This window comes from Mobula hypostoma, chromosome 9, assembly GCF_963921235.1.
Source record: "Mobula hypostoma chromosome 9, sMobHyp1.1, whole genome shotgun sequence".
Taxonomy (NCBI): Eukaryota; Metazoa; Chordata; class Chondrichthyes; order Myliobatiformes; family Myliobatidae; genus Mobula; species Mobula hypostoma.
The window spans coordinates 95,458,516-95,471,457 of NC_086105.1; the positions used below are offsets into that span (position 1 = coordinate 95,458,516).

Here is a 12,942-nt window from a genome sequence, read left to right on the forward strand (position 1 = left end):
CACGGATGTACAGTACAAATGGGGACTGGTCTGCCATTGTAGAACTCTGGGAAACAGGTTAGCCCTCACGCTACATCAGAACGCTTTGGAAAAACACAGAAAAACTACAGCACAATACAGGCCCTTTGGCGCACAATGCTGTGCCGAACATGTACTTACTTTAGAAATTCCTTAGGGTTACCCGTAGCTCTCTATTTTTCTAAGCCCCATGTACCTATCCAGGAGTCTCTTAAAAGACCCAATTGTACCTGACTCCACCAAAGTTGCCAGCAGCCCATTCCACGCACTCACCACTCTATGCATAAAAAACTTCCCCTTGACACCTCCTCTGTACCTACTCCCCAGCACCTTAAAATTGTGCCATTTCAGCCCTGGGAAAAAGCCTCTGACTATCCACACGATCAACTCCTCTCATCAGCTCATACACCTCTATCAGGTCACCCCTCATCCTCTGTCGTTCCAAGGAGAACAGGCCGAGTTCACTCAACCTATTTGCATAAGGAATGTTCCCCAATTCAGGCAGCATCCTTGTAAATCTCCTCTGCATCCTTTCTATGGTTTCCACATCCTTCCTACAGTGAGGCGACCAGAACTGAGCACAGTACTCCAAATGGGGCCTGACCAGGGTCCTATATAGCTGTAACGTTACCTCTTGGCTCTTGAACTCAATCCCACAGTTGATGAAGGCCAATGCACCATATGCCTTTTTAACCATGGAGTCAACCTGTGCAGCAGCTTTGAGTGTCCTATGGACTTGGACCCCAAGATCCCTCTGATCCTCCACACTGCTAAGAGTCTTACCATTAATACTACATTCTGTCATCATATTTGACCTACCAAAATGAACCACCTCACACTTATCTGGGTTGAACTCCATCTGACACTTCTCAGCCCAGTTTTGCATCCTATCGATGTCCCGCTGTAACCTCTGACAGCCCTCCACACTATCCACAACAACCCCAATCTTTGTATCATCAGCAAATTTACTAAACCATCCCTCCACTTCTTCATCCAGCTCATTTATAAAAATCACAAGGAGAAAGGGTCCCAGATCAGATCCCTGAGGACCTGACCACTGGTCAGCGACCTCCGTGCAGAATACGACCCGTCTACGATCACTTTTTACCTTCTGTGGGCAAGCCAATTCTGGACCCAAATTAGAGTGCAAATGCAGTCCCCCACTAATTTTGCAGTCGAGTACCTTGCACTTGGGGACATCGCAGGTATCAGTGCACCCGAAGTGCAATGGGATAGCTTCATCCTGGGAGAACCACCTTTCTGATCACGGACTCTCCCCTGTTAAATCCCCACAGCTAGTGATCCTTGTTTCTTACCACCGGACACACGGCCACTATGTTCTTTGTAATATGCTAACACCACTGAATGTAATGGCCAAGTGACACTCAGAATGTTAAAGATTTTTGCACTGTTTTTTCTTTCTGTATATATATTTTATTAATGAAATAAAAATCAGTCTCCCTGGTGGAGAGATGGCTCTGAGACCAAAATCCCAAAGAAAGAGCAGGCCCAGTCATGCTCTCACTGCCTGGACTATACATTTTCCTATTCTGGCAGAAGTGATTTGAAGATCTTTGGTAGCACAGCCTCTCAGAGTTTGGTGTCAATCCAGACTGTTCATTAAATCTAGAGCAGCTGACAATATCTATCCACTTTTTAAAGATGAATAAAACTGGCATGTTAGGACTTGCCAGTTAAGCTGTGCATAGCTCTGTGGGGTTCTATGCAAAATGAATTGGATCCCCTCCAGTTTGCCTACAGGTTGATAGCAGATGCCATATCAACGAATCAGAATTAAGGTAAAGGAACCCTTAGGGGTCAGTGATCATAATATGATAAAATTCACTCTGCAATTTGTGAAGGAAACCCTATAGACAAATGTATCAGTACGAGGGGTGATTGATAAGTTTGTGGCCTAAAGTAGAAGGAGATGAGTTATACAGCTCTCGTTACATGCACATGCAGTTCAACTCTTTGAGTGATTATGCAGAAAGTTTGAGGTTAATAACTCATCAGGGGTGATTGATAAGTTTGTGTCCTAAGGTAGAAGGCAACGAGTTATTAACTTCAAACTTTCTGCATTATCACTTGAAGAGCTGAACTGCATGTGCATGTAAAGGAAGCTGTACAACTCATCTCCTTCTGCCTTAGGTCACAAACTTATCAATCACCCCTGCAGTGGGCACTTTCTGGAGGTCCAAGATCCATATGCTCCACAACCACTGGACTAAGTGTGTAAATGTAGGAGGGGACTATGTTGAAAAATAAATGAGCTAGGTTTTCTAAAATTGAAGGTGCTTGTGAAGCTGAAATTTCTGAAGGGAGATAAGTCACCTGGACCAGATGGACTACATCCCAGGTTCTGAAAGAGATTGTCAAGGCATTAACAATGATCTTTCAAGATACAATGTATTCTGGTATGATTCCGGAGGACAGGAAAATTGCAAACGTCATTCCACTATTCTAGAAGGTAGGGTGGCAGAAGAAAGGAAATTGTACCCCAGTTAGACTGACCTCAGTGGTTGGGAAGATGTTGGATTCAATGATTAAGGATGCGGTTTCAGTGTACATGGAGACAAAATAAAATAGGCCAAAGTCAGCATGGATTACTTAAGGGAAAACCTTGCCTGACAAATCTATGGGAATTATTTGGAGAAGTAACAAGCAGGATAGACAAAGGGGAATTTGGGGATATTGTGTACTTAGATTTTCAGAAGGCTTTGAGAAGCCACACATGTAGCTGCTTAAATTTAAAAGCCCATGGTATTACAGGGAGGATGCTAGCATGTATAGAACATTGGCTGATTGGCAGGAGGAAAAGAGTGGGAATAAAGGGAGCCTTTGCCGGCGACTGGTGGTGTTCCATGAGGGTCTGTGTTGGGATCGCTTCTTTGCACATGATATGTCAATGATCTGGATGATAGACGGTTTTGTGGCCAGGTTTGTGGATGATACAAAGATAGGTGAGGGGGCAGCTAGTTTTGAGGAAGCATAGAGGCTACAGAAGGACTTAGACAGATTAGGAGAACGGGCAAGGAAGTAACAGATGGAATATATTGTCGGGAAGTGTATGGCCATGCACTTTGGTAGAAAAATAAAAGCATTGACTATTTTCAAAATGGAGAGAAATTTCAAAAATCTAAGGTGCCAAGAGACTTGTTCAAGATTCCTAATGGTTAATTTATAGGTTGAGTCGGTGGTGAGAAAGTCAAATGAGATGCTAGCATTCATTTCGAGAGGAATAGAATATAAAAGCAAAGGTGTAATGTTGAGGCTTTATAAATCACTGGTAGGGCCTCACTTGGAGTATTGTGAGTAGATTTGGGCCCCTATCTAAGAAAGGATGTGTTGACATTGGAGAGAGTTCAAAGGACATTCACAGAAATGATTCCGGGATTGAAATGCCTACTGTATTAGAGATTTTGATGGATCTGGGACTGTACTCACTGCAATTCAGAAGACAGGGCATCCCATTGAAAGCTATAGAACACTGAAAGATGCGGAGAGGGTGTTTCCAATGGAGGGTGAGTACAAGTCCAGAGGACACAGCCTCAGAATCGAGGGACGTCCACTTAGAACAGAGATGAGGAATTTCTTCAGCGAGAGTAGTGAATCTGGAATTCCTTGCTACAGGTGACTGTGGAGGCCAAGTCATTGGGTATATTTCAAAGGTACATTTAACGTCAGAGAAATGTATACAATATATATCCTGAAATGCTTTTTCTTTGCAAATATCCACAAAAACAGAGGAGTGCCCCCAAAGAATGAATGACAGTTAAATGTTAGACCCCCGAAGCCCCCCTCCCTCCCACATGTAAGTGACAGCAAGCAACGATCCCCCATCCCCCACCAGCATAAAAAAAGCATCACACCCACCACCGAGCACTCAAGCATGCAGCAAAGCAACAGCAAAGACACAGACTTGCAGTACTCCAAAGACTACTCATTCACCTGATATTCGACATACCACAGATGCGTGCGCGCGCGCGCTCTCTCTCTCTCTCCCCCTCCCTCTCTCTCTCTCCCCCCCTCCCCCTCCCCCCCAATAAGTGAGAAAGAGGTGTCTCCGTTTCACAGTGAGAGGGGACACATAACAAACAACTTGCTGGTTTACGACGTTTAAGGCAGAGATTGATAGATTCTTGATTAGTCAGGGCTTGAAGGGATATGGGGAGAAGGCAGGGGATGAAGGCTGAGAGGAAAATTAGTTCAGCCATGATGAAATGGCAGAGCAGGCTCGATGGGCCAAATGGCCTAATTCTGCTCCTGTATCTTATGGTCATTGGCTATTTGCTCAACCCTGAACATCTGGACAGCAAAGATATATACATCAGGACACTCTATCATCTACAGCTCAGCATTCAATACCATCATCCCCTCAAAACTAATCAAAAAATTCCAAGACTTGGATCTCAATGCCTCCTTGAGCAATTGGATCCTCGATTTAGTCACTTGCAGACCCCAGTTAGTTTGGATTGACAACAACAAGTTATGCACCACAAGGCTGTGTGCTCAGCCCCCTGCTCTACTCACTTTACACTTACGCCTGTGTGGCTAAGCACAATTCCAATGCCATACTGCAGTTTGCTGACACCACCATGTCATTGGCCAAATCAAAGGTGGTGACGAATCAGCATATAGAAGGAGGTTGAAAATCTGGGTGAGTGGTGTCACAACAACAATCTCTTAATGTCATCAAGGCCAAGGAGTTGATCACTGACTTCTGGAGGAGAAAGCCAGAGGTCCGTGACCCAGTCCTCAGAGAATCAGGGGTACAGAGGATCAACAACTTTAAACTCCTCAGTGTTATCATATCAGAGCCCTGGGCCCAGCACGTAAGTGCAATTATGAAGAAAGCAGGACAGCACCTCTTCCTTAAGAGTTTGTGAAGATTTGGCATATCATCTAAAACTTTGACAAACTTCTATAGATGTGTGGTGAAGAGTATATTTGCTGGCTGCATCACAGCCTGGTACGGAAACACTAATGCCCTAAAATGGAAAATGGAAAATCCGTTAAGTGGATACGGCCTGTTCACCATGGGTAAATTTCTTTCCACCATAAGACCATAGGATATAGGAGCAGAATTAGGCCATTTGGCCCATCAAGTCTGCTCCACCATTTCATCATGGCTGATCTATTTTCTCTCTCAGCCCCAATCAACTGCCTTCTCCCGGTATCCCCTCAAGCCCCAACAGTACAGTCAAGAATCTATCAACCTCTGCCTTAAATATACATAAAAACTTGGCCTCCACAGCTGCCTGTTGCAACAAATTCCACAGATTTATCACTCTTTGGCTGAAGAAATTCCTCCTCATCTGCTTTCTAAAAGGACGCCCCTCTATTCTGAGGCTGTGTCCTCTGGTCTTAGACTCTCCACCACAGGAAACCTCTCCACATTCACTCTATCGAGGCTTTTCACATTCATTGGGTTTCAATGTGGTCACCCCTCATTCTTCTGAATTACAGTGAATATAGGCCCAGAGCCATCTGTGAGGGGATCCAGGAGTGCCCCTATTAACTGTTTGAAGAGAGACAGAGAGTCATTTATCATCACACATCAAAGTTGCTGGTGAACACAGCAGGCCAGGCAGCATCTGTAGGAAGAGGTGCAGTCGACGTTTCAGGTCGAGTCCTGGCGAAGGGTCTCGGCCTGAAACGTCGACTGTACCTCTTCCTACAGATGGTGCCTGGCCTGCTGCGTTCACCAGTAACTTTGATGTGTGTTGCTTGAATTTCCAGCATCTGCAGAATTCCTGTTGTTTGAGTAATTTATCATTGATGGTTTGTTTAGAAAAGAAAGAGAGACGAAGATAGACGGTTGGACTGTCACGTCAGGGAACAGGCGGTGACTTTGGAGTTTTACTTTGGAGATAACACTAAGCAGCTTGAAGGTTGCTATGGTGACCAACAGGACATTATTGATGTTACTTCCTAGGACTTGTTGTCTGCTCGCATTCCTTTACAGACAAAGGAAGGAGGGACTCTTTGAATGACAGGTGATGCTCAGCCTGGTGAGATAAATAGGAGGTCAGATGGTACAGACCTCAGACACATGATCAGGACACTGAATGAGCATTGTTGTGCCCGCAGAGAAAGTGAGTTTTTGGAGGATCGATCAGGCGGATTGATCCAAGTGCTCTGCCAGTGAAAATTCAAAGGCAAGACCAGTGGGGAGTTGTCCATGTGTCCAACCCTGGCCTGGGTAGACAGCTCAACCACACCGAAGTACGATCCCCTTTGTTGTTAAAATGGCAGTCAGTGACTTGTGAAGGGTTTCGGAGGACGACGAGGAAATCAATGGCAACAGCTCACCTGAAGACTCAACTCACTCTCTCTCTCTCTCTCTCTCCATCGCCATTCAACTACATACCACGAACTGAACTGAACTTTACTCAACATTGTAAGACTGTATCTTTTTACCCCCAGACTTAAAAAAGCTTGGTTTTTCATACATATTTCTCCACACTTAGTGATTTACTTACTTATACATATATAATTCTTGCTAACCTGTTTGATTTATCTTCACTTAGTTTACTGTATTGCATAGTTATAAATATTATTAGTTTATAGCAATACTAGACTTCAAAGTGGTTTCTATTTCTGCTGGTTTCTTTATTCCCGTCACGGGGTACGTGACACATCAAACACTCTTCATATGACAAGTTGTTTAATCCTGGAATCATTTTCGTGAATTTCCTTTGAAATCTCTCCAGTGTCAGCACATCTTTTCTAGGATAAAGAGCCCAAAACTGCTCACAATACTCCAAGTGAGGCCTCACTAGTACTTTATAAAGCCCCAGCATTACATCCTTGCTTTTATATTCTAGTCCGTTAGAAATAAATGCTAACATTGCATTTGCCTTCCTCACCACAGACTCAACTTGCAAATTAACCTTTAGGGAATCTTGAACAAGGATTTCCAAGTCTCAATTTTTTTTGTATTTTCTTTCTACAGAATTTAGAAAATAGTCAGCTCTTTCATTTCTTCTATCAAAGAGTATGACCATACAATGCCCAATACTGTATTCCATCTCTACTTCCTCAAAACTACCTGCCCCTCCACCTATATTTGTATCATCTGCAAACTTTGCAACAAAGCCATCAATTCCATCATCCAAATCATCGACATATAATATGCAAAGAAGAGGCCCCGACACAGACCATTATGGAACACCACTAGTCACCGGCAGCCAACCAGAAAATGCTCCCTTTATTCTGACTCTTTGTCTTCTGCCAACCAGCCCCTGTTTAATTCATGCTAGAATCTTTCCTATAATACCATGGGCTCGTAACTATTGAGCAACCTCATGTGTGACTCCTTATCAAAGACCTTCTGAGAATCCAACTACACAACATCAACCAATTCTCCTTTGTTTATCCTGTTTGTTGTTTCTTCAAAGAATTTCAACAGATTTGTCAGGCAAGATTTTCCCTTGAGAAAACCATGCTGACTGTGGCCTCTTTCATCATGTGCCTCCAACAACCCTGAAACCACATCCTTAACAATCAACTCCAATCTTCCCAACCACTGAGGTCAGACAAACTGGCCTACAATTTCCTTTCTTCTGCAATTTGGAGTGACATTTGCAATTTTCCAGTCTTCTTCTGGAACCATTCCAGAATCTAGTGAATTTTGAAAGGCCATTACTAATTGCCTCCACAATCTACACGAGCACATTGAACACATCTACATGAAATGTTGCTGCAGGAAAACAGCAACCTGCATCAGGGACACCTACCTACCCCTATGCTCGCTTCTTGCTGCTGCCAAAAGGAAGGTGGCACAGGAGTCTCAGGACTCATACCACCACGTTCAGGAGCAGTTACTACCCCAAGGCCATCAGTTTCTTGAACTAAAGGGGACAACTTCTCTCAACTTCACTTGTCCCATCATTGAAATGTCCCCACAACCCATTTTCAAGGACTATCTTATGTTCTCGATATTTATTGCTTATTTATTTATTATTCTTAGTCCTTTCTTTCTGCATTTGTACATTGGTTGAGTGCCCAGGTTGGTATGGTCTTGCATTAATTTTATTCTGGTTATTACTCTATTATTGATTTATTGAGTATGCCTGCAAGAAAATGAATCTCAAGTTTGTACATGGTGATGTACTTCGATAATGAATTTACTTTCAACTTTGGGGATGGATGGGTTCAGACTTTCTGGACACACTCAGCATGATGTTTCGAGCTGGCAGCAGTCAGGATCCACGAGAAAGGACATTATCACCCTTATCAACAAGCAGAAGTGGATGATAGAGATCAGATATTGGTGAGCCACCTCACTGCTTAATGTGAATTGCTGGATTCTTGTCAATTGTGCCTAGCCTGCCCTGAAGCACCGGGACCAGATCTACAGCCTACCTAGTAGGAAGTTTCGTGACAGGCCTCCACTAGTCAGCGATACAATCACCTACTTTCCTGGTCTGTTGGGAGCAGGAGAAGTTTTTTGGCAGAATATCACACATATACACGATGGACATTTTTGGCTTTGAGAATGGAATCAGTAACTGGAATGATTACACTTTGTAGATCACTGTAGTGCAGTCCAAATTAACAGGTGGGAAATGGTAATCTTCCTAGTCAAACCTGGCGTTAAAGTGACAATGCACTCCTTCTGACTCATTTTGTTCATGATAGAAACATAGAAAATAGGTGCAGGAGTAGGCCATTCGGCCCTTCGAGCCTGCACCGCCATTCAGTATGATCATGGCTGATCATCCAACTCAGAACCCTGTACCAGCCTTCCCTCCATACCCCCTGATCCCCGTAGCCACAAGGGCCATGTCTAACTCCCTCTTAAATATAGCCAATGAACTGGCCTCAACTGTTTCCTGTGGCAAAGATTTGATATCAAACTTTAAGCAGAATCCATCAGAAGAACGAGGATCTAAGAGGGGTGATAATCCCAGGCAGTAGGGGTAGTCTGATCAAAGCCCCCCTATATACAGATGACATCACCATTTCTGCTCAGACCCAGATTTGAATCTCAGCAAATGCAATACTATGCTCTTCGGCAATTTATCCAGACGATACTTGCTCCATTCTGCCATCAGGTCTGATCACCTAAAGTTGCTGGGACCAAGGCTTGGGGCCAAGGACTAGGTGGAGGCATGGTGAAACAAAAACTGGGATCACGTGAAGGACACTCCATCTTGATTGCAGAAGAGAACCAGGAGGTCAGTTGAACCAGGGCTGCTGTGTGTGGTGCAGTGTGGCCAATAGGCCAGTCATCTATCTTCCATTCCACCTGGAAATCAAACATGGATCTAATCTGCAGAACCAAGCTTTGAAGGGAAAGGAACCCTCAGATTAATGTATGCCATTGTGTCGAGCTGTTCATAGACCCTCAGTACATAAATACAGGGTGTCACTATGTGCAGAGATCATACTCATCTCCAGTGCTGTGGAGAAAGGGTTGCATAAATGTTTACTCTAGAGTCTGGAACATTCTGTTCATTCAGAACCGGTTCCCTCAGAAAGGTTTGTGCAGAAATACACCTATGACCACAGGTCACTCAGGCAGACGTCTGCACAAATGGTCCTATGGGAAAGGAGATGCTGGATCCTCTCAGAGTTATCCACACTCACTGTTCAAGTTATTTGGCAGAATGACTCACAATGTCCAACAGGAACTTGTGTGACTAATGGTGAGAAGGGTCCTCCCTGTTGTATTTTCCATTCACTGTTAGCCTTTGTCGAGTATGCTATCAAGCAACACTTACCAACAATTTGCCTTTTGATTCTCTGATTTGGCTTCTGTCTGGACCACTCAGCTCCAAACATGGACACAAGAGCTCAATTCTGAGGTGAGGAGATAATGACTTCCCTTAACATCAAGGAAGCATTTCTCCACGTATGACATCAAACCTCCTTCAAAGTCAAAGTCAAGTTTATTGTCATATGCACAAGTAATTTTATCATTTCACCTGGGCATATAACAATAAACTCAACTTTGATGATGACCCCAAAGGATTCTTGTTAAAATAGAACATAGAATAGTACAGCACAGTACAGGCCTTTCGGCCCACAATGTTGTGCCGACCCTCAAGCCCTGCCTCCCATATAAGCCCCCACCTTAAATTCCTCCATATACCTGTCTAGTCTCTTAAACTTCACTAGTGTCTCTGCCTCCACCACTGACTCAGGCAGTGCATTCCACGCACCAACCACTCTCTGAGTAAAAAACCTTCCTCTAATATCCCGCTTGAACTTCCCACCCCTTAACTTAAAGCCATATCCTCTTGTATTGAGTAGTGGTGCCTTGGGGAAGAGGCACTGGCGACCCACTCTATCTATTCCTCTTATTATCTTGTACATCTCTATCATGCCTCCTCTCATCCTCCTTCTCTCCAAAGAGTAAAGCCCTAGCTCCCAACATCAATAGGAAAAGAAAACTGGATCAGGCCTTGTAGAAATGTGGTAAATCATGTATATATGTTGTAACTGGGTTACCTGTCTGGACACTCCCCTCTGCTGACTGTCCCTGTGGCTCCTCCCACAGACCCCTGAATAAAGGCGATTGCGCCATTGCTCCTCCTCTCGGTCCAGGGCAGGTACTCAGCATGCTGGAGGTCACACTTTACTGCTAATAAAAGCCTTTCAGTATTTACTCTACTTCCAGTCTTTTGGAGTTATTGATGGTGCATCAAGAAAGAAATACTGTTGTGCTTTCTGCAGGTCAATCACTTTGTCACTAGGACACTGCAACGGGAGTTCCTGGATGCAGCAACCTGAGCCCAACTATCTTCAGCTGCTTTGCCATTCCTCAATGACCTCCTCAGATAATAACACTGCCCGCACACACTCAGAAAGACCGAGAGGAGATTCACATCACAGCTGCCAGCAAGGACCCTCTCTGTATACAGACCCTGGCCACCTCCCCTTGATTTTCAGCCCCATTATTATTGTTGAGCCCATCATCAACATTTTACCAGAACCGGAACTGGACCAGCCACGTAAAGCAGTTCAGATGTGCTATGTGGTGCCTGCAGTGAGGGATTTGCCACCTGTATTGTCAAAATCCTTCCAGCAGCAATGAGGCTCACAGCGTAAGTGTAATACCTTCCACCTGATTGGTTGAAATGCAGCTCCAACAACACTGGATCTGATTGGTTACTCTGAGGACAGGAAGGCACCAAGAGGCATAAATGAAGGCTGTCTTTCTCTGCCTGCTGCCCTACAATGGAAACGTTTAATATTGCTGTTTGCTTGATAGTGTCCCTGTTGTGCCTTAAAGGTTCAAGTAAGAGAAATCTGAGAAGCCATCAGCCACCTTAACCCATGAAACTCTATTCCACACTCTAGTCCTGGGAATGAATGATTGATTCTGCCTCAGTCTCTGAAGTCCCGTGTAGACAATATCGACACCCCAGCACACCATACAGAGAAAACCATAAGGTCGCAGTTAGATCTGACCAGACTTACCTCTGACCAGTGGCAGCTGGTCTTCCACAATAAAAATCTGTTTCCATCCCAGTGGAGGGGTGGATAGTGAGGCTGTATTCCCTGCAGCCCTGCGTGTTCCCAGTGGGAGCTGCTGACTGGTGCCTTGCACAGTTCTTCCTGTCTCTCTGTCAGCAGCTGTAGATGTTGGCCTGACAGGGAAGGCAGTGCTAGGCGGGGATGTCGGGAGTAGGAAAGCCACCGATCCAGTGCTTGGTGTGGGCAAACTGACAGCAGTGCCAAGCCTGTTCCATGTGTGATTCATTTCTAGGCCACCTGTCTGACTCATGTCCGTGCCCTGTGTCTGACTGACTTCCAGGCTCCCTATCCACCTGACGTCTGTGCCCTGTGTCTGTCTGATGTCTGGGCCCAGTGTCTGACTCATGTCCGTGCCCTGTGTCTGACTGACTTCCAGGCTCCCTGTCCGCCTGACGTCTGTGCCCTGTGTCTGTCTGATGTCTGGGCCCAGCGTCTTACTCATGTCTGTGCCCTGTGTCTGTCTGATGTCTGGGCCCAGTGTCTGACTCGTGTCCGTGCCCTGTGTCTGACTGACTTCCAGGCTCCCTGTCCGCCTGACGTCTGTGCCCTGTGTCTGTCTGATGTCTGGGCCCAGCGTCTGACTCATGTCTGTGCCCTGTGTCTGTCTAACGTCCAGGCCCTGTGTCCGACTGACTTCCAAGTTGCGTGTCTGAATTATATCTGTGTTCTGCAACTGACTAATGTCTGTGCTCCATGTCTGACTGATGCCCTCACCCTGTGACTGACTGAAGTCTGGGCCCTGTGTCTGACTGATGCCCAGGCCCAGTGTCCGACTGATGCCCTCACCCTGTGTCTGACTGACGCCCGGGCCCAGTGTCTGACTGACGCCCGGGCCCAGTGTCTGACTGATGCCCTCACCCTGTGACTGATTGATGTCTGGGCCCAGTGTCTGACTGACGCCCTCGCCCTGTGACTGACTGCCGCCCGGGCCCAGTGTCTGACTGACGCCCGGGCCCTGTGACTGACTGACGCCCGGGCCCTGTGACTGACTGATGCCCTCACCCTGTGACTGATTGATGTCTGGGCCCAGTGTCTGACTGACGTCCGGGCCCAGTGTCTGACTGACGCCCTCGCCCTGTGACTGACTGCCGCCCGGGCCCAGTGTCTGACTGACGCCCGGGCCCAGTGTCTGACTGACGCCCGGGCCCAGTGTCTGACTGACGCCCGGGCCCAGTGTCTGACTGACGCCCGGGCCCTGTGACTGACTGACGCCCGGGCCCAGTGTCTGACTGCCGCCCGGGCCCAGTGTCTGACTGACGCCCGGGACCAGTGTCTGACTGACGCCCGGGCCCAGTGTCTGACTGCCGCCCGGGCCCAGTGTCTGACTGACGCCCGGGCCCTGTGTCTGACTGACGCCCGGGCCCTGTGTCTGACTGACGCCCGGGCCCTGTGTCTGACTGCCGCCCGGGCCCAGTGTCTGACTGCCGCCCGGGC

General features: G+C 46.3%; 1 protein-coding gene and 1 pseudogene across 1 annotated transcript in view; both read right to left on the reverse strand.

Moving 5' to 3' along the window:
- si:ch211-14k19.8 (interphotoreceptor matrix proteoglycan 2) overlaps positions 1 to 12,422 on the reverse strand; it is a 48,975-nt gene extending 36,553 nt beyond the window's left edge. Inside the window, exon 1 of the mRNA XM_063058709.1 lies at positions 11,452 to 12,422. Coding sequence (XP_062914779.1) covers positions 11,452 to 12,094 — 643 coding nt within the window. The 5' untranslated portion in view covers positions 12,095 to 12,422. The remainder of the gene's footprint in view (positions 1 to 11,451) is intronic.
- LOC134352412 (U1 spliceosomal RNA) lies at positions 1,156 to 1,307 on the reverse strand (annotated as a pseudogene).
- Positions 12,423 to 12,942: the final 520 nt, after the last annotated feature.